We start from the raw sequence: 25,985 nt of genomic DNA, 5'->3' as shown, positions 1-25,985 counted from the left end.
TCACTGCACAAGGGACAAAAGGGGGCTGAAATCTAGCTTGCACACTGCTTACCAGGCAGTGAATCCATAGGACTATGTCTGCCAAGATGGCATCTTTCTCTAAGTGTATAAAGACACCACATGTCACCCTGGGAAGAGCACCACCATCTACCTTGTGGCCACTTGTCCTTTTCCCATGGCTCCCCCACACCCATTTCCAAGTCATCTCAGAGTCTTGCACTTTTACCTAGTTAGACCTCAAATCCATCTCCTTGGAGCCACTTCTGTAAGTTGCCAGATTTACCAAATAAAAATACAGAACTCCCAGTTAAACTTGAATTTCAAATAAAAATTTTTAGTATAAATATGCCTCGTGTCCATCTGTCCCCCCCTTTCTAAAAGGACCCCGATTTTTACTCCAGCCCACACTGCACCCAAACAAAAGAACACACTTCTAACCAGATGATCAGAGCCATGTGCACACCATCACCACTGATAGCTGCCCCCACCCTGCTCCCATATTTGGTGGAGACCAACACCTTTCCTCAGAAAACAAGTCACTGGGATATTTGGCTTCTCATTTGATATGAAGCTGGATCCCTCCATACATCTTAAGAAATGTTTACTTTTCACAGATGTACCTCTTACACAGTCCTAGTTTGGGAGCCTGAATGTTGACTCCTCAAATCAATAAGGGCCCCCCCATCCCCAGGGTGGGCTCAGGACGTAACCCTTCCTAGAGTTCCCCAGCATTGGAAGGACACCAAATGGGCTCCCATGTCTTTTCCTAGAGCCCACTGGGAACCTGGCCAGTAGACCCCCTAAGAGGTGCACCATCCCACATCAAGCCCATTGCTCAGTTCCAGGTCAAGGCATCACTCTATCCTGCTTTTCCAGCTCTCAGTCACTAGCATAATCTGGAGGAGCTCCAGCTCTAACATACTTTGGCAAATCAGATCCTATAAACAAGGCTTTTATCCACCCAGCTTTTGAGGGTCAAATTCCTAAGAGCAAAAGGAAACAGTCCAATCAAACTGGATACCTCATACTGGAAACGTAGACAATGAATGGAATTATACAGAATATTCATAAATCGTGTGTGGAATTGTAAAAGTTTAACATCCTAATATCTTAATATTTTGACAACTGAGAGTGCAGAGACTATAGAAACAGTCTTGGAATGGTCTTCATTTAGCTTATTTGGACTTCGGAGCCACCAGCCCTAAACAGAATATTCCCTCCACGCCACAGGAGCCAGTTTTCATTTTTCCCAGGATCTGAAATTAGGATACCTTATGTACAATGTCAAGTTGTTACTCTAATCCATATATTTGGAAATGTCACATACGGGTTGTTTCTATTAAGCCTGCGAGCTGCAGTTATCTAAAGAAATGAACACACGCACTCACCCACGTGCACACCTGCACACATGCTATTTATGAAGGAACCTAAAGTTAGGGGAAGGGGATCTTCACACCTTAAAAGGGCCAACACTTTTGTGTCTAGAAAGGAGGACTGGAACAGCTAGGACACCCAGATATTTTTTCCCACTTGGCCATTTGGTCTATGCCTTAGTCTCCCCAAAAGCTGCATCCACATGCATTTATGCCCTGCCCAAAGCTAGCAGTGGAACTAGCTGTTGGCAATGCTGAGGAGTAAGACCTGACCACTGAGATGTGCCCACAGAGCACCCCAAATCCACTGAAAATTGCCCTGATTTCCAGGAGATGGAATGTAGCACTGGAACTCCAGGAGGTCAATTTTTCAACAGCTTTCTTTTTTAATCCTATCTACTTCGGTTTAGAGCTGTGGGTAGGAATTACATAGTCCTCTTCGAAATCTAGAGGCTGCTATACATCTTCTGAAACTGTACTTTGGTTGTTTTTCTTCATACCTTTACTGTGTAGGACTTCTTCATTCCAAAACGCAAGAGTCCCCTCTGAGAGCAGTTTCCTGTTCCGCTTAGATAATCCCATCTGGAAATTCCTGAAGAATCACTTTCTGCATTTATATTGTGTTCTCCACTGTCCATCCGCACAGGCAACTGGAACTGACTTTTTTATATTTCAAGTCATGGAAGCACAAAAAATTATTTTTTTCAGAAGTGGATATATTTGAGAAAATCTGTTGGCAACCTCTTTTTTCTTTCCTTTTCTAAATTACTTGGTTTTATTTTCTTTTCTGGATTTTGTTGGGGATAGGGGTGAGCTTTGTGTCCCAGGGGCAAGAGAATCAGCATGGAGGCAAGCTGATGCTAGGTCAAGGAGTGGTCAGACAGTTGCTGGTGGTAGAACCACCATGTTCTCTGCTAGTTGGTCCAAAGGCCAGTATGAAGTCAGCATGGGTGTACGGTGGTCCAAACCTGCTTCATTTACTTCGGCTATGTCTAGAGACAATGCTTTGACAGGGAAAGAAATCGTATCTTGTGTCTTGGGCATTTTGAGTGTCAGTCTGGACCCCAATTCTCTCTTTCCACTATCAGGTTTGGGGAGACCAGACCTGCAGCCCTCATTAGCCAACTAGCAGGGTCTCCTTAGTAGAGCAGATTGGCTATGAAGATGCTGAGTCACTGGCTAGACTGCAGAGGGTCAGAGCCTGACTGTATATGGTTGGCTTTTGTTCCCATCTTTTTCTCCAAATATTTGCTTCTTTCCTGGTTGATGAAAGGCCCTAAGACTCAGGACTGGTCCTCATTGAGCTCTCGTCCTGCGTGGCTGTGTGGACAAATGCTATAGAAGTGGGGAATGGAGTTGCAGGACAATGGTAAGAATTACCTGCGGAGATCCAGCCTTCACATTTTTCTGACATGTACCAAGCAAATAGTAGAGAAAATCTCAAATGGTATTAATAAAATGAGAACAATTTTACCAAATTAATGAAAACTCCATGTCTACATTTTACCATTGATTTGAGAACATCCTTCGAAAACTAAATTTAACTGAATAAAACTGAAGGTGGGTCGTCTACCAGTAGAATTGCGTCAGTGTTAATTTCCCTGAGTTCAATATTTGTATTGCAACTGTTGGAGAAGATCCTTGACCTTAGGAGATACATACTGAAGTATATAGTACGTAGGAGCAAAGGGTTATGATGTCGGCCACTCATTATCAAATAATTCCACAAAATAATGAGAGTGACAGAAGAGAGAGAGAGAATGCACAAAGTTTGACAAACGTTAACAATTGTAGATTCTGGGTGAAGGACATGTAGGCATTTGTTCATTGTATGAGTCTCATGACTTTTCTGTAAGTTTGAAAGTTTTTAAAATATAAAGTTAAAAAGAGCGAAGCGCAGCGATTATTCATCAAAGTCAAACATTTCAGCAGTCACACGGACAGAAGCGATCAATTGGGAAGAGGCTCTCCAGACTACGGTCAGTACATGTTCTATGGGCCTGTTTCTGTTCAGGATTGTCTTGCGGAATCCAGAGAACCTGTGGATAGAGGCACGGTGTTAAAGGTTGTGCTCCGTTACAAGACTAGCAGTGCTCAACCAACACACTCAACCAGCGATGCGTGACCGTGACATGGGCCCAAGGGACCACATTGGGGTAAAGGACACCATCCACTCTGGGAGAGGCTTTGCCTTCTCTCCTCTCCACCGCGAAGCCTCTCAAAAGCCTGCTCTTCTGGGCTTGCCTCCGGTTTTTACACTATTCTTTGAAAGTTCTTTAACCCACCAGGAAGGAGTAAATTGTGCATCAAGGGGGACGCTGGTTGCCAATTGTCAAGCTCCTTAACCTCTCTAATCTCGTTCTTCAGCCTGTCGGCCTCCTCCTTCACCCAGAAAGGCAAGCTGTGGAAAGAAAACAACACCTGAGTTTGAGTTTGTCTGCTGCAAAACGCACAGACACCTTCAGTGGGGAAGGTAGTGCATCCTCCAAGGTAAGAAGGCTTCCAATTTAGGAGACCAGTGACGAAATGAAACACCACGATGGTTGTTCTGCATTTCCCTCTCCCCCAAACCCAGATCTCTTTTCTGCCCTTCTCTCCGCAGACAGCTGACCTCTGCAACTTGCATCACCTGGACCCCACCATATGCCCCTACCGTGGAGCCGGGCTTGGCTAACGCATTGGAGGCACCAGCGGGAGACCAGAAAGCAAGCGGAGGTTGGGGTATTTCTCACCTAGCCCCTCTACTCCCGCTCATCTCCTGAGGTACCCCAGGTTCTGGCCGCAGCTGCTTTCTCCGTGGCCTCAGTCCCTTCCAGACGGCTCTTCTCCATCTCCCACCAAGCTGGGCAACAAAATCACTCTTCTCGCTGTCCTGGGAGTGGTAACAGCCGCCCCCTGGAGAGAGCCTCAGAGGGGCTTCGCCCTTCCATATAATTTCCCTTGACCTGTTTACTCATCTGTCAACAGTCCTTTCATTAAGCTCTCTTCAGAATCCCACCTGAGTGTGCCTTCTCTTGTTTTGCTGAGGCCTCAGCTAATGCAGACCCCCAGCATCCCCCCAAGTCTGCAGAGATTGGAAAGGACATAGGCTGGGCCACCCTGTGTATGTTCCAAGAGGTACCAGGAATTGTGACTCCTGGGATGAGTCAGAGAAAAGAGATGAAGAATCTTTTCATCTTTTGGCAGCTCCAGTTTTCATATATTTAGGGAGAAAGGCACCACGATTGGAAAAAATGCCCTGATACATCTGCTAGGGATGGGGAAGTCCCTGCAGGAAGGAAACCAGATTACCACACAGGTAAGAGGTGGGAGTCACGGATATCGTGTAAAGCTGACAAACCAATAGTAGAAGCCGAAATAAGACCAGCAGGATCTTCCTTGGGCAATATAGAAAGATCCTAACATAAAGAATCACTAGAACAAAACCACGAGCACTCCTCAACATCAAAGGCAATAATTTTTTTTAACTCTTGCTGAAGCAATCAAAGAAAACAGACTTATGATAAAAATAATACACATAATAAATGTAACAAAATATTATGATAGAATTGAAATCAAATCTGTCAAATCATTAATTCAAATGATCTTAATTCACCTATTTTTTTAAGATTTAGTTTTTATTTTAGAGAGGGAGCTCACGCACATGAGTGGGGGGAGGGGCAGCGGGAGAGGGAGAGAGAATCTCAAGCAGACTCCCCGGTGACTGCAGAGCTCCGTCCCACAACCCCGAGATCATGACCTGAGCCAAAATCAAGAGTCTTGGACGCTTAGCCATCTGAGCCATCCAGGAGCCCCTTAATTCACCTATCAAAGAAAACAATTTTCAGGTTGGCTCACAAAAGCAAAATCCAACTCTGTGTCTAAAAGACAGACCTAAAAAAAAAGTGGTTTGAAAGTCTAAAAACAAAAAAAATGGGTAAAGGTATGTTAGTCAAATGCAAACAAAATGAAGTAAGAGTTGTAATCTTAATATCTGGCAGTGTATACTACAGGACAAAAAGCATTAAATGAGAAAAAGAAGGTTTTTAAAATTTTTAATTCCAGTGCAGTGTTATAACTTGCAGTGTTATATTCATTTCAGGTGTTCAATATAGTGATTCGACAATTCTCTGCATTACTCAGTGCTCATCATGACAGGTGCATGCCTTAATCCCCATCACCTGTTTCACCCATCCTCCCCACCCACCTCCCCTCTGGTAACCACCAGTTTGTTCTCTACAATTAAGAGTCTGGTTTAGGTTTGTCTAAAAAGAAGACATTTTTATAATATTAATGGATACAGTTAACAATAAAGATAGAAATACATTAATATTAACCCACCCATTTTCAGTCCAAGCTAAGTCAAATGAACAATTTTAATCAAAAAGATAAATCTGGAGTGCCTGGATGGCTCACTCGGTTAAGCATCCAACTCTTGGTTTTAGGTCAGGTCATGATCTCCCAGTCGTGAGATCGAGACCCTCATAGGGTGAAGAGTCTGCTTCAGATTCTCTCTCCCTCTCCCTCCCTCCCTCTCACGTGTGTGCTCGCTTTCTCTCTCTCTCTCTCTCTCACAATAAATAAATAAATAAAATCTTTAAAAGAAAAGGTAAATCTTCTGGGTACGTATCTCACTTTGCATCCTGTTGAAGTAGACACACCTTCAAATGTATGTACAGTCAGTCCCCAGATTGAGCGTGTGTTAGTCACAAGGAACACTGGGTAAGTTCCATAAAAGAAAAACAATAAAAACAGTATTTTCTGGTCGTTAGGTGATAAAAGTAAAAATGAATTACAAAATAAAAATCAAAACCTCTTCCACTTGGAAATTTTAAATCTATTAAGTAATCCTTCAGCCAAAAGGAAGAGATCAACACAAACTGCAGAATTCTTTAAAAAATAAGGATAAGGGCGCCTGGGTGGCACAGCGGTTAAGCGTCTGCCTTCGGCTCAGGGCGTGATCCTGGCGTTATGGGATCGAGCCCCACATCAGGCTCCTCTGCTATGAGCCTGCTTCTTCCTCTCCCACTCCCCCTGCTTGTGTTCCCTCTCTCGCTGGCTGTCTCTATCTCTGTCAAATAAATAAATAAAATCTTTTAAAAATTTTTTTTAAAAAATAAAAAATAAGGATAATCTTGGGTGCCTGTGTAGCCCAGTTGGTTAAGTGTTCAACTCTTAATTTCGGCTCAGGTCATGATCTCAGGGTCCTGGGATCAAGCCCCATGTCAGGCTCTCTGCTCAGCAGGGAGTCTGTTTCTCCCTCTGCCTTTCCCCCTTGCTCATTCTCTCTCTCTCTCTCAAATAAATAAAATCTTTTTTAAAAATAAATAAATAATTTTTAAAAAGCCCTTTCATTGATCTTTTTCTATTGTCTTTTTAATCTCTATTTCATTTATTTCCCCTCTGGTTTTCGTTATTTCCTTCCTTCCACTAACTTCGGGCTTAGTTTGTTCTTTTTTTCTAGCTCCTTGAGGTGTAAAGTTAAGTTGTTCATTTGATATCTTTCTTTTTCCTCAACATAAGCATTTATTACTATAAACTTCTCTTTTAGACTTGCTTTTGCTGCATACCATAAGTTTTGGTATGTTATATTTCCATTTTCACTTGCCTGAAAGTATATTTTTATTCTTCTTTTTATTTCTTCTTTGACCCATTGGTTGCTCAGGAACACGTTGTTTAATCTTCATACATTTGTGAATTTTCCAGTTTTCCTCTTGTAATTGATTTTTATTTTCACACCATCATGGTCACAAAAGATACTTGATATGATTTCAGTCTTCTTAAATGTAAAAAGACTTATTTTGTGCCCTTGCAATTACTTTTAAATATTCTAGCAGAGTGTTTCCAAAAAATGTACAGTACAGACATGTGAGGCCCTAATTATGTGCCTCAAGTAATAATGCAGTATCATGACGGTATTAAAGCTCCCAAGCTTGGACTAAAAGGCTTTTATTTCCACTGAGCTCCAGGGTTTGGTCTCCCAGCTGAGCTCTGGTGGGTCAGAATGTGGGTCACTTGCCCACTCTAGCCATACTTATGTGAGATTGTTTTGTATTAGAAAGTGAAATTTGGGGAGGGCACCTGGGTGGCTTAGTTGGTTAAGTGCGTCTGCCTTCAGTTCAGGTCATGATCTCAGGGTCCTGGGTTCGAGCCCTAAATTGGGCTTCCTGCTTAGTGGGGAGTCTGCTTCTCCTTCTCCCTCTGCCCCTACCCCCCCAACTCAAGCTCCCTCTCTCTCTCTCTCAAATAAATAAATAATTTTTAATTGAAGTTATTTTAAGATTTACTTATTTATTTAAGAGAGAAAGAGAGAGAGCGCACACACAAGCAGGGGAGGGCTAAAGGGAGGGGCAGAGGAAGACAAGCAGACTTCCACTGAGGAGAGAACCTGGCACAGGCTCAATGCCAGGACCCTGAGATCATGACCTGAGCCAAAATCAAAAGTTGGTCACCTAACCCACTGAGCCACCTGGGCACCCCTGGAAAGTGAAATTTTTTATACTCACACATATCATTTTCTAGGTCTAAACCCTACTTGGGCAAATCAATGAGGTTCACAATGGAGCTGAACTTAAAATATCAGATCAGAAGGATGATACTTCCTTTAAGCACGAGAATATTCCAATGGCTTTTTCTCTATCTCTTCAAACTCTAACCATCCTCCCTGGTTGCACTCATTTAAGCGTGGGTCTTTCTTTTCCAACAACTCTTGGGTTTTGCAAATCAGGGACCTTGTCTTTTTGCTCCATATAAACCCCCCATAGTGCATACCTAGCCCAACACTGGGCCTCTGGCAGACTGTCCATATTATTGGCTAAAGACATGGGCAACCCAGAGGCGCCTGGGTGGCACAGCAGTTGAGTGTCTGCCTTCAGCTCAGGGCGTGATCCCAGCGTTGTGGGATCGAGCCCCACATCAGGCTCCTCCGCTATGAGCCTGCTTCTTCCTCTCCCACTCCCCCTGCTTGTGTTCCCTCTATCGCTGGCTGTCTCTATCTCTATCGAATAAATAAATAAAATCTTTAAAAAAAAAAAAAAAGACATGGGCAACCCAGATGCCAGACTCCACAGCACTTGTCCTCCTAGTGTCTCACCAAAACCCTCCATACAAACTGCCCCACCTGCTGGGATGCCAAAGGTCCCTCTGTGTTGGGTGTCTATGAGCTACTCCATAGGAGAAAATTATAAATAACTGATAACTTCATAAAGATCGGATAATACAAAACCGTGGCACAGAACTCACATAGGAATTTGTGGAAGAGGCTCAAGTGGAATAAATGTATCGTATTTCTTTTCATAAGGCACTCTGGAAAACAGAACAGACAACCATATAATTGGTATGGCTTCTACAGCAGAGGGCTCGATACATTTTTTTTTAAGTGAAAATGTCTTCTTTTCTGGTTTTAATGGCCACCTATGGGCTTCACAACTGTAAAGGTCATAATTCTTGTTACAATTTTTACTAAACATCCTTAAACCAAACATGATTAATTTTTCTAAATATTAATGTAATATACTAACTATTTTTCTTTTAACTTAATGGACCTCCCTTTCTCCTCAATCACTTTGGTCTAAGATTAGTTCCAAGTGTACCTCAATCCAAACAGTAGTCACTAATAAACAATCTGACTCGGTACGAAACTGAAAAGACTTCAGATTCATGGTAACAATAATAGGGACAAAATTAACAGCCCCCTTTTTGTAGTCAAGATCCTGTGTATAATTTCAATTACACACACGCACATGTGTGGACACTAAGGAACTAGGGATGAACTTTTTTAGGAATTGTCAGCAACCATGTTTGTTGGAATCTACTCTTTATGAAATGTAACATATATAGTACAGAGAGATATAATTCCTTTAAAATTAACAAACGAACCCTAGTATTCACATACACTTACATGGAGAAATTCACTGGTGGGAGAGTTGATCCCGCTTTGTGGAAGTCTTTACTCTGTTCTGGGTACATATATGGATTATCTCCTGGAGTTAACTTTGGTATTCCATTCCTAGGATCAATATCTGTGAGAAATATTTAAAAACAAGATCATAAAAAGGACTGCAGGTAATCCAAAGATAGGCTTTATCGATAATGACAACGGGAACTAGATAATTTCATGTTTTATTATGAAGTACATATCATTATTGTGTTTGTGATTGTCTTGCCTTGAGAAGATGAAAAGTGTGCCTGACAGGGGCGCCTGGGTGGCACAGCGGTTAAGCGTCTGCCTTCGGCTCAAGGCATGATCCCGGTGTTATGGGATCGAGCCCCACATCAGGCTCCTCCGCTATGAGCCTGCTTCTTCCTCTCCCACTCCCCCTGCTTGTGTTCCCTCTCTCGCTGGGTGTCTCTATCTCTGTCAAATAAATAAATAAATCTTTTAAAAAAAAAAAGAAAAGAAAAGAAAAGTGTGCCTGACAAACGCTGTGTTTGGGAGATTTTCCAGAAAGTGTCACGATTACCCCAGCTGGGAAAGAAGAATAGCTTAGGTTCAGAGGGGATGTTTTGGTGTAAAGTGAACAGTGAATCAAGGGTATCTGCAAAGGATAAGCAAGAAGTCTGCTTAAAATCTGAGCATTGGTGCACTTTGAATCCCTGTGTCCTATAACGCTTAAGAAGCAGCCATAATTGGGCTCTGTCCCTCCGACTGGATCTCAGAAGGAAAGTAGCTAATGAGGAAGAGCTACAGAAGAGAAAAATTATATTTTCAGGTCAATTTCCCTACGACCTACAACCACAGACGACATTTTGTTCTTCCTTCTATGACAACAAATTAGGCCTTTAAGGAACTCCACCAATGGCCTGATGATCATAGCTAATGGGTTAGAGCCAACCATTAATGAAACATAATTTGATTCGTTTTTTTCTATAATAAAGGTGTTGAATTTCAGTTCATAATGGAAGCTGACTGGCAGTCATGATGCTGCCTGTCCATCTTATCCAAGAAATAACAAGAGAGAAGAGAATGTCACGAAAGAAGAAATGTCCGGTGCCAAGCTTAAAAGTATCGAGTGCTGCAAGAGATCGAGGAAGAGAAAAAAACAGGAAAAGACCATTGTATTTGGGATTAAAGAAGTCATTGCACATCACCTAAGAAGTAATCACACTAAAAGGAATCAAGCCTATAGGTCCAACTCTCAGTTTGCAAGAAATACATAGGACAGAGAAACCAGTTAAATGGTACCAAGGGGTGTAACCAGCAAAATCCTGACTGTGGCAAACTCTGCAGGATACATGACCTAGTTTCGTTTTTTTTTTTTAAGCCATTATTTATTTATTTGAAAGACAGCGAGTGGGTGAGAGAGCACATGCAGCTGGAGCAGCAGAGGGTGAGGGAGAAACACACTCTCCACTGAGCCGGGAGCCCAATGCAGGGCTCAATCCCAGGACCCTGAGATCATGACCTGAGCTGAAGGCAGACGCTTAACCGATTGAGCCACCCAGGTGCCCATGACCTAGTTTCTACACCAAATAAATTGCAAGAAAAAAGAAGGGGAGGACTTATTAAAAAGAGACTTGAAGGACACCTGGGTGGCTCAGTCCATTTGGCGTCTGCCTTCAGCTCAGGTCATGATTCCGGGGTCCTGGGATCCATCCTGAGTTGGGTTCTGAGCTCAGCAGGGATTCTGCTTCTCCCTCTGCTCCTCCCCCCATTCATGTTCTCTCTCTCTCATAAATAAATAAATAAATAATTTAAAAAGAGAGAGAGAGAGACTTGAGAGACACTTTAACTAATTGCCAAGTGTGGACCTTATTTGGATCCTGATTCAAACTAGAAATATTTTTAAATTTTGTCATTTGTGAGGCAATTGAGTATTTGAACACTGACTGGATACTTGGCAATATGAAGGAATTCTTGTTTGTTTTTTTAAGATATGAAAATGGTACTGTGGTCATATAAATAAAAATAATCCATATCTATTAGACGTACACTGAAAATATATACAGATGCAATTATCTGCTGCCTGGAACTTGCTTTAAGATAATCTCTGGGAGAGGGGTAAAAATGAACCAGCATAAGCCACCTGTTGATAACTGTTGAAGCTAAGCGATCAGGTAATTTTATGCTCTTCTCTCAACTTTGGCACATGTTTGAAAATGTCCCCAATAAAAAGTTTTTCTTTGTAATGAAGGTAGAATAGGGGTTCTCAGTGGAGTTGGGGGGAAAGATGTCGTATTCGGGAAGGGGCCTCTCAGAACCTTCAAATATAAAGACAATACTCCGTTTCTTAAATGGAATAAGTAGCACGCAAGTGATTGTGATACCTTATTCTATATATTCAATAAATATTTCAAAATTACCTTTGCATTTATTCAGTATGTATAGAGATCGTAAAAGAAAGGAAGGAGGGAACAAATGAAGGAAGGTAGGACGGAAGGGAAATAATAATACACAAAATTCAGGATAATGTTTACTTTGAGTTAGGAGGGGAGTGATGCATGAGGGTTAGGATTTGAGTCCATCGTGATAATCCCATTTATCTTTGATAAACACTTGCCGCTGGCCCAGTTCTAGGCAGTGAGACACGGGTGGAAGGAAGTCTCCTAAGGACCATATGAGAAAAATTTCCCTTCGTTCTAAAAGGGAAAGGCAACAAGAGAGATTCCTCTTTTTCATGTTTTGAAATATAGATGTGATGCTTGGAACTGCAATATTTCTCTTATGACCATAAGATTATGGTAAGTGTGAAGGCAAAAATCCAACACAATCTGAGAATAGCAGCACAGAAAGACAAAATGAGCCTATATCTTTGATGACATCACTGGGCAACCAGTCCAAATATAGGCCACCTAGATTTCAAAGTTTCTAGTTAAATATATAATAAATATCTTTAAAAAAAAAAAAAGCACATATTATCTGGGGCACCTGGGTGGCTCAGATGGTTAAGCATCTGCCTTCAGCTCAGGTCATGATTTCAGAGTCCTGGGATCAAGCCCCACATCAGGCTCCCTGTTCAGTGGGGAGTCTGCTTCTCCCTCTCCCTCTGCCTCTCGCCCTGCTTGTGCTCTCTCTCTCAAATGAATAAAGAAAATCTTTTTTTTAAAAAAAGCATATAATATCTTACAATTTAAGCCTCTGACAGTCTGGTTTTCATCCTATTGTGGCCAAGAGCATTCCTAAGTACCATACAGCTAAACTTAGTCCCTTCCTGATTTTTCTCACTCGTTTCATATTTAAATAGATCTTTCTTATTGTGCCCAATGGCTGCATCTCAGCTGGGGGTGAGAAGTCAGGGTGTGCACAGGCTCACATGCTATCAGGGCTTTGGTGGAGGGCTTTGGGTCCTGGGTCACTGACTGCAAACCACACTGGAATCTTATATTCGCCTTATCTCTGCTACTCTCTGAAGACTGGCATTTGCTTCTGTTGTCTGCTAACATGTGTCATCTAGTCGGATCCTCAGCAAGCCAGCCCCCTCCACAATGCATCAGGTAAAGCATCGGATTACTCTCCTACGATCCCTGGCTTGATGGTCCCCAGCGCATCATACGGTGGTCTCCCAGCATTTCAGTTGCGAGAGCTGAGCAGTCCTCCCGGCTTGCTACCTTTGTTTCATTCTTTCTCTGGGTCCCAACCTCCATAGTCTTCACAGGGCACAAAAAAAGCAGCTATTCCTCCATATGTCCCAGGTGGGTGAGACCCTGAGGCCGGCTTTCTGCCCAGACATGGCCCACAGCTCTCACGGCTCTGCTGCTCAGTCAGAGCTGAGGCCACTTCACGCCGAGGCTCAAGGTCTCGTCCCAGCCACGCTCTGAGGCAGAAACCCCAGCTAGAGGCACATCTGATCACGGGCTAGATTTTGAAGTCAGGAATCGAGCAGGATGCGGGACTCCTCAAACCTCCCCCACCTCCTCTAGAATGGCTTCTTGTGTGTCCTCTATCCATACAAAAGCCTTGATCTTCAAAACTATTTGTCTCTGCTCTGAGTTTAAAAGCCTATTTTGAAACTCAAAAACGAGAACTTTCTACTCCTTTCTCTCTGTATTCCTGCTACAGCAATCCATGAAGCAATGGCTGCCTTCCATATAGGTATTTCCTGAGAAGAATGTGCTATCATGGTCCGTTGGTACTCAGCAACCCTAGGATTGTTCCATAAATCTATTATGGGTAGGTTGGAACAGAGAACTCACCATGTTCCAAACTCTTTCTCTCTCTCTCTCTCTCTCTCTCTCTATATATATATATATACACTCATCTCAATTACCTTTAATTAAATAAGCTATGAAATAACAGGCTAAGGTTTATGGGATATTTTCCTTTTGAAGAATATAATGTACAATTTAAATACATATGATGGGCAGCGTCTAACTGAAACATAAATTATTTTCTGCAGACTTGAATGAAGGTTTCTATTAATAAGTATCTGAGAGAACTTATCTGAGGACTTAAATGTCACATTAGCATTTTATGAAATTCAGAGAAAAACAAAAATGTGGATCAGCATATGTTGTGAGTTCTTTGCCAGAAAATGCAGTCTGCCAACCGTCCCCTTCACTTTCTCGTCTTCCTGGCTGCACTAGAGTGACATGGTGACCCCAGAGGGCGGAGGCCAGCCATGGAATGTTGAACCACATCCAGAGTGTATTTTTAGGCACGGCACAGTCAAGGTCCAGGAGGAAAATATTACCATATTTCTTCCTCCCAAAGCACTTGTCCACCATTCTCTCTGACAGAGATCTCCTGTTGCCGAGGAAGACGCCATTAAAGAAACACTGCTTTCCAACATGGTAGGTGTGGATATTGCTGCTAAATCTCGGGTAAAATGTCCATTCCGGACGCTGCCCATCTTCTGCAAGACATCAGAAATCCTTCCATCAGCATCGCTCCCAGCCTCACATAATGCAATTAAATGACAGAAAAGTCGTCCCAGGCGTTCTCTGACTGGCCTGTACCTTATCAATCTGTATAATCCCCTTGGCTCTATATCAGGAGCAGTGTTAACCTCTGGGAGAAGAGGCCCAAAAAGAAGGGAAATGGGGAGAAAGGTATCTAAGAGGGCTTTTTCCCCCTTTTACCCTCTCCTCCAAAAATAAAGCCAATTTTATGGTTGGAAGTGATGTACGGAATGGGAAGCTCAGAGACACTTTTACACACACCTACGATCCAACCTTCACTCTGAGAAGTGGGTAGGAAGAACAGAATGCCCGTCAGCCAGCGAAGGGCCGGGCCAACCTCGGCAACTTAGCCTGATGGACTGCGGTGTGGGCAGCAACAATGGCCCACGCATGCGCTGGAGTGACACCGGGAAACGTCTCCATGCAACCCGGGCAGATGAGAAAGGCCCGGGTGGAACCTCAGGCAGATTGCTGGACCTGTCTGTGTCTTTGCTTCCTCTTTCAATACTTTTCCTATAAACCGCTAAAGCAATTTTAAACAATGAGAGACCCCCTAACAGCTTTAGGGTTGCTTGAGAAGCCCGTGGGCTCCATGGTGGCCGAGAAAGCACACAGGCTCTGGAGTCAGGCATGTTCGGATTCTGACCCCACCACTGTACTTCCTAGCTGGGTGTTCTCGTATGAGTGACTAAGTCTCTCCGAGCCTCAGTTGCCTCCTGTGTAAAATGGGTAGGTCTATATTAGCCACCTAGATTTATATGTATGACACAGAAAGAGGTCCATGATCTATTTGCCTTGAGTGAAAATAGTTTGTATCCTATTTTCCACAAGTGCAAGTATGGTTGTATATATACTACAACCCATATATACCTAAGTACATACATAGATGCCCATACATGTTTCAAAATGCCTCACGGCTACAGGGCATAATGGGGATACTGCGGGAAAACACTGGGGAAGGGGTTTCTATACTACAAATATTCCTTTATTATTATTTTAATACTTTGCCAGGTACTTTTATGGTTTTTATATAAAGCCATTTTAGTTTTGGAAAATACATAATGACAGCTCCCCCGAAGAGTCACTATGGAATTAGAGATGAAGCATGTCAGACACTCGGCACTTCCTGGGTCTCCAGCGAACTGCACGGACGGTATGGCAGACTTCCGACTTCCGGAAAGCCCTGGGCGCGGAGGCACGCAGGGGCGGGGCTGTGACGTACTCACTTGTCTGCAACTTAAGCAGGCTGAACTCCTCAGGGTATTTATCTTTTGGGACTTCAGGCAATGAGGTTTCAGAGGAGTGATCAGAATGTGAGGAGGAGGATTTCAGATCCAAATCAGCAGCCAGGCTGGAAAGGAAGCGGAAGGATTAGATTCTTCCATGTGCTTAAATTGGTAGTTAGAACCTGATTTTACATATCTTACGCTACAATAACCCTTCCTCAGGACAACTAGGCCTGCCGTTCCATAAATGTCCACGACATATCATTTATTTACTCACAATTTGAGGCGACTGACATAGTTGAAAGATGCATTCTTAAAAACAGTGTAGTGGTTCCCCAAAAAGTTAAATATAGAATTATGCTGTAACCCAGCAATTCCATTCCTAGCCATATACCCCCAAAGAATTGAACACAGAGACTCAGATACTTGTAAACCAATGTTCTTTGCAGCGTTACTCACATCAGCCACACAGTGGAAACCACCCAAATGCCCACTGACCGATGAATGGAGGCATTGACATGCAATGGAATATTATTCAGCCATAAAAAGGAATGGCGTTCTGATACATGCTACAACATGAATGAAACTTGTAACATTGTGTTAAGTGAAACAAGCCAAACACAAAAGGACAAATATTGTATGACTCCATTTATATGAGGTATCTAGGTAGGTAAATTCAGAGAGACAGAAAGTTGATCAGGTTAGTAGATTAGGGTAGATTAGAGTACCAGGGTCTGGGGAGAGGGGAGAATGGGGAATTATTGCTTAATGAGTAAAGTGCTTCTGTTTGGACTGATGAAAATGTTTTAAAAGTAGTAATGTTGGGGGTGCCTGGGTGGCTCAGTCATCAAGCGTCTGCCTTTGGCTCAGGTCACGACCTTAGGGTCCTGGGATGGAGCCCTGAGTAGGGCTCCCTGCTCAGCGGGGAGCCTTCTTCTCCTTCTCCCACTGCTCCCCCCCCCCCCCCCTGTGCANGTGCATGCTCTCTCCCTCTCTCTCTCTCTGTGTCAAATAAATATATAAAATCCTTTAAAAAAGATGGCAGTGATGGTTGAAAGGTAATTAATATCAATGGGCAAAAAAGGGATAAAATGGCAAATGTTGTTATACATAATTCACTCCTATTTTTTTAAAAAAAGGAATGATGTACTGATATATGTTGTAACATAGACAAACCTTGAAAACATAACACTGAATGAAAGAAGCCAGACACCAAAGACCACATATTCCATGTATATGAAAGGTCCAGAATAGGCAAGTCTATAGAGATAAGAAGTACATCAGTGATTATCTAGGGCTGGGGGGGTAGGGGAAATGGAGTGACTGCTCAAGAGGACGGGCTTCTTTTTAGGGGTGATGAAATGTTCTAAAATTGATTGTGGTAATGGTTTAGTGAATGTACCAAAAACCATTGAGTTGCACACTTTAGAAGGGTGAAGATTTTTTTTCTTATGCACATAAAAAAATAACATCAAAATGTTAACACTAAGGGAGCCTAGCTGGCTCAGTCTGTGGAACATGCGACTCTTGACCTCAGGGTTGTGAATTCAAGCCCCACGTTGAGTGCAGAGATGACTTAAAAATAAAGCTTTAAAAAATACGTCAAAATTGATTCTCTAAGGGGTGGAATTACCACGATTTTTATTTTTAATATTGTTTTTATTCTTTCAAAATTTCTATAGTGTACTTACTTTCCTTATAACAAAAGCAATTAGAAAAAAGGGCTTCTAAAACTTTTTACTGTAAAGAAATCTAAACAGAGAAAAGTACTCACAACCAATACAGTTTTATAAATAATTATAAAGCCAGCCCTCCCCTCCCACTCTTCCCCCAACCCACTGCTCACTAGAAACCATTTGTGTGTCCCCATCCGCAAGGATTAACCACTCTCCTGACTCTGACTCTTATGGTAATCATGGCTTTGCTTTTCTTTAAGATTTACCACGTAAGAATGTATTCCAAAAAATATAGCTTAGTTTCCCTTGCTTTTGAACTTCATAGTGACAAGCATGCATACAACACGTGTTGTGTGTCATGGAGTCTTCCAATCACTTTCTCTGTATTAACTCACTTAAACCTTAAAATAATTCTATGAAGTATTATCTCCATTTTACAGATGAGAAAACTGAGGCCCAGGAAGGTAAAGTAATTTTCCCAAGTTCACACAGACGAACTTGGCAGAGCTGGGGTTTGAACCTACAAGGTCCGGCTCCAGAATCCACACTCTTGCCGAACATGTCACGCTACCTCTCAGAATGCTGGCTTCCTGGTCAGAATTTACCCCAATAGTTAGGTCTTTATTGCACCCTTACTTACTCTAGGTGAACGGACACTTTGCAGAGGCCTGGAGGCTCACTCACACTAAGACATGTTTCAACAGAAGAGGAGGGGCCGACCTTACTGCCAGAGGATGTGTTGGCAAAGCATCTCTTAGATTCCAGAAAATCCCTGTGTTTAGTACCTGTAACACATCACCATTGGATTTCATTATTGAAGTGAAATACCTACCACTCCATCTTGTTCCCTAGATTATATATATTATTTTTTTAAACTAACATTTATTGTGCATGTATTGTATATAGGAGATTATGTTAACATTTTATACGCGTTATCCCACTTAATTCCCATTAACACTCCACAGATAAGTATTGCTTATCCTTCCATTTTACTGATGAGGGAACTAAGGCAACTTGCCTAAGATCATGCAGAAAATAAACACCTAGGTCCAGGTTTGATCGCAGCCCTTGTGACACTAAAGTCAAGATCCCAACCACTAGGCTAGACTACTTGTCTCTCCAGAGTTTACCTACTTGGAATTAAATGGAAGAGACAACATCTGAATCAAGCTATGTATCCGTACATTGTACTGAGCATCTCAAGACAATCTTCCAAAGGATTTATTCCTGGAAAGACTGATGAATAATCCAAAGAACTGCCATCAGAAACTTCCATGGGGGGCGCCTGGGTGGCACAGCGGTTGAGTGTCTGCCTTCGGCTCAGGGCGTGATCCCGGCGTTCTGGGATCAAGCCCCACATCAGGCTCCTCTGCTATGAGCCTACTTCTTCCTCTCCCACTCCCCCTGCTTGTGTTCCCTCTCTCACTGGCTGTCTCTCTCGGACAAATAAATAAATAAAATCTTTAAAAAAAAAAAGTCAGAGGAATGGATATTGTATTTCTATATGCATAACTTTCTAATGTGTAAAAGCTCGATAGATACAATGTAGCCTCTGGTTATAAGAAAAATTACAAAAACTAGGAGTCAGACTTCTGTGACTCTTGAGTACATTTCCCTCCCCTCCCAGGATCCCCATTCTCAGGTTTTCCAGGGTATGGCATAAGGACTGTCTGTGTCAGAATTACCTGAGAAGCCTGTTAAAAATACAGATTCTCAGAGCACCTGGGTGGCTGAGTCAGTTGAGTGTCTGCCTTCGGCTCAGGTCATGATCCTGGAGTCCTGGGATCAAGCCCCAGGTCTGGGCTTCCCTGCTCAGTGGGGAGTCTGCTTCTCTCTCTCCCTCTGACTCTCCCCTGCCCCGCTCCTGCTCTAGCGTGCTCTTTCTCTCTCAAATGAATAAATAAAGAGTTTTTTAAAAAATAAAATAAAATAAAATAAATAACTAAATAAAAATACAGATTCTCAAATCCCATCACAGACCCACTGAATTAGAATCTCTCTAAGTGAGGTCTGGGAACCCGCACTTTGAGCAAGTCCTCCTTGCCCTGCAGCAATTAGACTCACGTTCTGCAGTGATATTCCTCCTGTTCAAGTCTAGCTCCACCACTGCATTCTATCCCATCCCACTTCCTGATCCCCAGCTGCACAGAGTTTCTCGACTTTGCTCAGTCATGAGGATCACCTTGGGACACTTCTTCCACATTCGGATCCCAGGGCTCTGACCCATACCTACAGGGGAAGACCTGGGCGTCAGTATGGTTAAAAAGCACCGCAAGTGATTCTCAGAGCTGGCCAAGCATGGGAAGAGCTGTTCTGGAATATGCCACGGCACCTAGAGAGCCCCAGGTAAAGGAAGGGTCAACTGGTTGCTTGAGGTGTGAGGAGCTGGGTGGAGTGGAGCCCAGGGGGAGGGGCTGAGAAAGACACAGAGCTATGAAGAGGAGAGCACAGTTTCCCAGGAGCCAGAGGAGTAACCACCCATCTACGAGCCCGAAAAGTAGTGTCAACAGATGTAACACAGACCACACTCTCTGACCACAATGCAATACAATTAGAAATCGATAATAAAAAGACAGCCAAAAACATCTGTACGTTTGGAAACTCAAACCACACTTCTAAATATTTCATGTAAAAGAGGACATCGCGATGGAAATCATGAGGTGCTTAATGGTCAATGACATAAGTACTATAAATCGAAACTTGTGGTTAGCCAAGGAAAGCAGTAAGTAGAAACTAGAGCCTGAAATGCATTTACTGTCTATCCTGTATTTCACCCAATATGAAGCATCAGCACTTACAATAACGTTAGTATTTTATGTACCACGAAGAACAAAGGCTGCCAATTAAACTATGACAGAATGCTTTACCACTTCGGGTTTTTTAAGATTTTATTTATTTGTCAGAGAGAGAGAGACAAGAGAGAGGACAGAGAGAGCACAAGTAGGGGGGAGTGACAGGCAGAGGGAGAAGCAGGCTCCCCAATAGCAGGGAGCCCAATGCAGGATTCGATCCTAGGACCCTGGGATCGTGACCTGAGCCAAAGGCAGACACTTAACCGACTGCGCCGCCCAGGTGCCCCTACCACTTCGTTGTTATGATATGTTTATTGAAACACTCTTTCAGATTTACTTAGATGTAGATTTTAAGCACATATTATTCGTGCACATGTTTAAAGAAGGAAAATATAAGCAAAGCAAATTGGTGAAACCATTCTGAAAACTTGCATTTAAAAGTCTGATTACTGAACCGCCTTTCAATCACTGATTTCCACATTTTCCGCCCAAATTGACCTCGGTGCAACAAGCACATGGCTGATGCAGCACTTCTTAAGTGAGTGCTCCTCAAATGCCTCTGGAATGTTCTTCCAAGACACAGGTACACCTTCTGCATTATTCAGTGCTCATTCAGCGAAGTTTCTAACAACTGCTTCACACCTGCTGCTGGGCCCAGTGTACCAGTAAGACCAATCCAACCTCAGAGATGCAAACTCTGAAAAATGTCCATCTTAGAATTGACAGGTTATAGTGTTAAAAAAAAAAAACAAAGATTCCAGGGATGCCTGGGTGCCACAGTCAGTTAAACATCCGACTCTTGGTTTAGGCTCAGGTCATGATCTCAGGGTCATAAGATCGAGCCCCCCATCGGGCTCCATGCTCAGCACGGAGTCTGCTTGAGATTCTCTCTCCCTCTCCCTCTGCCCCTCCCACTGGTGCTCTCTCTCTCTCTCTCCCTTTCTCTCTCTAAAACAAATAAGTAAATCTTTAAAAACAAACAAAAAAACAAAGATTCCAAAATTAATGAGCTAAACTTGCAATGCAAGAAATAACGAAAGAAAGAATAAACCTCCCAAAATGATTTTTAAAAAAGGATATCATAAAATAAAAACAGAAATGAATGAAATAAAGATTATTAGAACTATGGCTTCATGGGAAAAAAAAGAATAATGTAGATAAACAAAGTTCAAGAAAAACAGATTTTTAAGAAAAGTAAACTGTATTAGCAATGAAATACCATAATTGCAAATAAAATAGAAATAACTTTACACATAAAGAAATTAAGCGTCCAATTACTTGTTCAAGGTTACAAAGCTATAGTATAATTTATAAAGTAGTTTCATGTTACAATAATCGAGATGGTACTGACACTAACCCTAACAGATAAATCAAGAGAACAAAAGAAAAAATGCAGATAGAATAAAATTTTATATAGTAGTGGTATTTTACGTCCATGACGAAAGAATGGATTATTCAAAAATATTGCTGAAACAATGAATTAACCATTTGCAATGAAAATAAAATAATCAGTTAATTCCCAGATAAATTCCAGATCAATTATAGATTTGAATATAAAGCTTCAAATAAATGATGTACCTGAAAAAATTATAATTGAATGTTTATATAATCTTAGCTTGGGAAAGTTATTTCTAAGGAAGATATCAAATATAGGCAAAAAAAAAAAAAAGGAAAAGATGCATAGATTTAAATACATATACATTTAAAACTTCCATAGCAAACTATAAACCAGGGGAAAGTTTATAGCATACACAGTAAGAAAAAGAATTAATGGTCATGACAAATTATGAGTTTTTATAAATCTATAAGATGAAAATAAATACCCAAAGAGAAAAAAAATGGGCAAAGGACATGATTAGGTGATTCATTAAAATACACACACATACACACATATGCACAAATAACCAACACACACTTGGAAAACAAATCCATTCTTCCTAGTAATCAAAGAGCTGAATTTAAAACGAGATACCAGTATTTGCTATGAGCTTGCAAATACCCCAGGTTGGCTCAGCTTGGAGGAATGGCATTCTTGTACATTGCTGGTGGAAACGTCTCCATCTTACTACAAAGCACCTTGGCCATATGCATCCTCTAAAGCCTGTGAGGAGGGCCCTTTTGATCCAGTGGTTCTACTTCTAGAAACATATCTATGAAAAATATATGAAATTTATTTATAAGGGTGCAGAAAGGATCCACACGTGTAGAGAAGAAGTAAGAGCAAGAGTAGAGATACGTTCCAGGTTGATACTCGTACGTAAGTTCTGAGTTATTTATTACAGCATTTACTTCTAATGATTTTTGCCCACAGGTTTTAACAGTTTAAACAATGGTTGCCTTTTTTTTTTTAAGATGTTATTTATTTATTTGAGAGAGAACAAGAGAGCACAAGGGGGAGCAGTAGAAGGAGAGGGAGAAGCAGGTTCCCCACCAAACAGGGAGACTGATGACAGGCTCGATCCCAGGACCCTGGGATCATGACCTGAGCCAAAAGGCAGACGCTTAACCATCTGAGCCACCCAGGCACCCAGGTTGCCTTTTTTTTTTTTTTTAAGATTTATTTATTTTANAGTGGGGCTTGATCCCATGACCCTGAGATCATGACCTGAGCCAAAGTCAAGAGTCAGATGCTTAACCTACGGAGACACCCAGGCGCCCCAGTGGTTGTCTTTTCATAGCATGTAAACAAGTCTAATGGTATGTTTGCCACTAGAGGATTTGAGAGTTCGCCAAAGCAAGAATTTGTTGCTATGGATGGCATCACAAGTTTCTTGGTTTGTTTTTCTAATTTTTTCATTTTAGGGGCAAAATTGAAGTATATTACGTAACCTGAGCCGCAAGCAGTGAAATCGCTATCTACAAATTTAGCATATTTCCTTGTTTGCTTAAGAAGTCTCCTGTTGGCAACTGTCTAGAAGGTGGCCGCTGTAACAGGGAAGGCTTGTCTGACAGGCAAGGGTAGAAGGAGAGGTCTCTCTGCTCAACAGGCAGAGAGCGCATCCTCCAAATCCAGCTGACTGACTGCAAGATCTTCCTAGAAGAATACAACCCAGAGACACTTAGACACGGCCTCTGGCTGCGTCTCCCCATCTCCTCAAGTAGAAGGGGGCTGAAATGCCAAGTCTGACCCCTTCCGTTCTGACAGTAACGCTCCCATCGTGTAAAGTAACCTCCAGTTACTTCCAGCAAGTCAATGACCTCTCCAGCCCCGCTCCCCACACCTGCCCTACCTCCCCAGCTCAGGAGGCTGCGGTGACACAGAGAAGCTAAGGCACATCCTTCTTGAAAAGGTCATCACTTAGCAAGGTCATTGTTATTCAAATTCCACATCCAGTAAGCCATACAATAGGAAGCTCTAACAGGTACACTAAAACGCTAGGATATAAGATGACTCAACAGAAAGGACCGAGAGAAGGTTCTGGCAACTAGAAAGGAATTTAGGGGGAAACGGGGAGTTAAGAAGAAAGTCTGTTTCTTTGGTACCATCTGTGGAATTGATGCTGATTATTTCCATGTCTTTGGGCAGGAATAACACCTTACATAACCAAGGCCGTTTCACACACTTGTCATCATAGCTCATTTTCACGATAGCATGGTCTGGCGGCAGAAAATAATACATCAAGGCAAGTTAGTTTAATGTGGTTACCTTTTAAACAAACACTCAGTTTTTCACCCCTGCTTATCAGCTCAACGAACAGCCTGAGGGTCCAGGACTGTGGTTTTTAACCCTTTTTTCGATCACAGACTCCCCTGAGAAGTCATGAAAGCAATGGGCCCTCCTTGCTGGAAAAATGCACCCCTACCCCCAGTTCTGCGTTCATCTTCAACTAGTTCATGGAGCCCCTTCCTTCCTGACACAGGTGGATTCCATGTTAAGCTGAGCACAGATGTGTTCTCCTGAGGGGGCACACCTACAGAGCAGAAAGGGAAGTCACAGGTCTTTGGGGATCTCGAAATCCGGGGCTCTTCCAGTACCCCTAACTCAAAAACATGAAGCCCGTCTACCCCACCTTTAAAGCAGCAGCTCCTTCCCTTCCCTGAGCTCAACCTGGAGATTATGGAAAAGTCTGGAGCTTAAAGCTAGAATCCCAAAGCCTTTTTCTCCTTGCTGACCTAGCCACATTGGACATTAATGGTTCTAACTCCTGCTCTTCTGGTCCCCGCTTATAGGTGGGTATGGGACTCATACTTCCCTCCTCTCCATGCACTTGTAAAGGAGAATGAGATGGGAGATCTGTAATACAGAAGACTGAGGACCAAGCTATGATTCCAGCGGGGCAGAGACAGAACATTCTACAATGTTCCCTTTTTGCAGCATATAGGCCACTCACAAATGCCAACGTAGGCATATACCCGCTCCAAGGTTTACTGAGAGACTGTGCCTGTTCTGCTCCATGACCATGTTCTGTAAAGGCAGTGGGCCCCCAAACATCCTTTTCAGCCTTCAGAACCAATTAGGGAGCCACCATCCGTTATTTAATGTAAGCCTTTCCTTAAAATGTTCATACTTTCCACCTGAGCTGTCCCATCCAATAAACAGTGCCCCAAGTCTACTGTCTGAGCAAAGAAAAAGAATGAAAAGGCACGGGTTTGGGGGACAGGAAGACTGGTCAAATCTCAGCTTTTATTGACTGAAGCCTTGGGCAGGTCAAACCTCTGGCTCTCTCTACACCTTAGTAATATACCTCTGGGGCTGTTATGGGATCCAAGGAGGTAATCTGTGAGAACCTCTGCTCTGAGCTACTATCTGCCTCATCAGATCCTGGGGTAAGGGGCAAGCCTCACGGGTCCCTCCCGCTTCAGGAGCTTTGTACTATCACTCCATAAACTTTGTTTAGAAAAAAAAAAAAAAAAAAAAGATCTTGGGTTAACACAGACATAGGCTACTATTCAAGGAATTCTTTTAATATGCCCGCAAACTGGCCTCCCTTTAAACTTCAAGTGGTTGGAACTTCCCGGCCTCGGTATACTTGGATCTGGTGACCAAATCCACACCCAGCCCTCCCGACGTCTTCAACTCAACTGTCTCTCTTCTCCACCGTGGTCATGTCGGAGTCTCCTTTCTCTTGAACCTTCTCCAGCTCTCTGCTGCAGGGCGCTCTGCAGATGGAGGGGAGAGGACAGTCCCATGGACCGTGTCAAAAGTACGTGGACTCAACCTCGTGTGTTGATTTTAAGTATTAAAAGCAACCCGGAGACCAAGACCTTTGTAAGAAAGGCACCAATCAAAGCAAAGAGAAAGTCTACAAGCCGTTGAAAAGTCCAGAGGGCAGGGCTGGCATCTTAATCCGAGCTTCCGTCCCTCCTCCCTCTCGCCGGGCTTTTCCCGGTCGGGACGTCCCCGGAGTTCCCGTGGGTTCTCTCCCCTGCCCAGTCTCAGTGCCCCGCCCGCCCCAGGTGTTCCTTCCCTTTCCACCTCCCGGGCTTCCCCCCGTTCCCCCAGAGGAGACCTCCCCCGAGAAGACGGCGAGCTCAACGCACCAACCGGCGGCAGAAGTGCCGGGCGCCGGACGAGCCAGGAACCGGAGCGCAGGGCGAGAGCGCAGAGGGGCCACCGGCTTCCGGCGCGGAGACGCGTTCCGGGGTTGCCAGGACACCAGCTGCGCGCGCTCCCGCCCCCCGCCCCGCGCGCTCCCGCCCTCCGCCCCGCGCCGAGGTCCCGGGAAGAGCGGCGCTACCCGCCCCCAGCCGCTCGGGCGGGCGGCGCAGGCCGGGACCTCTGGGAGAGCTGCTCAGTGTTCCCGGATTTTTTTTTTTTTTAAGTTGTGGTTTTTCTCCAGGCAGATTTTAGTATTGGAACTGCAGCCTCTGGTGGCAGTGAAGGATGGGCCCCGCACAGAGCTTGCAGATGCCTGTTCATAATTGGCATTGATGAGGCGGGATCACCTACCACTTTTCTGGGCCAGGCGCCCTGCTGGATGTTATCTTCCCTAAGCAGCCAGCTGCATTTTTCAAAATAGAAAGCTGAATTTGAGCAAGGACTTGCTCAAGGTCACCCAGAAAAACTAAGATTCATATCCAAGCTTCCTCGCTCCAAATCGACCACTCTTTCCCTCATACCAACTTGAATGTGTCTCTAGTGCTTTCCAGCATCTAATTAAT

At 43.2% G+C, this 25,985-nt stretch overlaps 1 protein-coding gene across 2 annotated transcripts; it reads right to left on the bottom strand.

Moving 5' to 3' along the window:
* Positions 1 to 1,865: 1,865 nt before the first annotated feature.
* Positions 1,866 to 25,499, bottom strand: SPATS1 (spermatogenesis associated serine rich 1). 2 transcript variants are annotated; one of them, XM_034648288.1, is made up of 10 exons: positions 25,365 to 25,499; positions 24,907 to 24,983; positions 23,367 to 23,480; positions 17,732 to 17,876; positions 15,416 to 15,540; positions 13,982 to 14,143; positions 9,253 to 9,373; positions 8,595 to 8,657; positions 3,659 to 3,774; positions 1,866 to 3,412 (listed from the first exon to the last, which is right to left on the bottom strand). In XM_034648288.1, the coding sequence occupies exons 2-10, from the start codon at positions 24,929 to 24,931 to the stop codon at positions 3,384 to 3,386; spliced, it is 900 nt and encodes a 299-aa protein (XP_034504179.1). In that variant the 5' UTR covers positions 24,932 to 24,983; positions 25,365 to 25,499; the 3' UTR covers positions 1,866 to 3,383. The 2 variants fall into 2 exon arrangements, with proteins under 2 accessions (XP_034504179.1, XP_019649996.1); XM_019794437.2 differs by lacking the exon at positions 23,367 to 23,480 and having other exon boundaries at positions 1,866 to 3,774.
* Between the last annotated feature and the right edge of the window lie 486 nt (positions 25,500 to 25,985).

The sequence above is a fragment of the Ailuropoda melanoleuca genome, chromosome 19 (assembly GCF_002007445.2).
Source record: "Ailuropoda melanoleuca isolate Jingjing chromosome 19, ASM200744v2, whole genome shotgun sequence".
Lineage (NCBI taxonomy): Eukaryota > Metazoa > Chordata > Mammalia > Carnivora > Ursidae > Ailuropoda > Ailuropoda melanoleuca.
Note: the sequence above shows the minus strand (reverse complement) of the source record. Positions and strands in the feature narration are given on the sequence as shown.

Excerpts from the sequence above, each read along its gene's own strand:
- SPATS1 (XM_034648288.1), bottom strand. The coding sequence starts at position 24,931 with ATGACCACGGTGGAGAAGAGAGACA. Across the intron at positions 17,877-23,366 it reads CAGCATCAATTCCACAGATG|GTACTAAACACAGGGATTTT; the intron begins GTACCAAAGAAA and ends GATGTGTTACAG. Across the intron at positions 3,775-8,594 it reads CCTCTTCCACAAATTCCTAT|CTTGCCTTTCTGGGTGAAGG; the intron begins GTGAGTTCTGTG and ends TTCTTTCCACAG.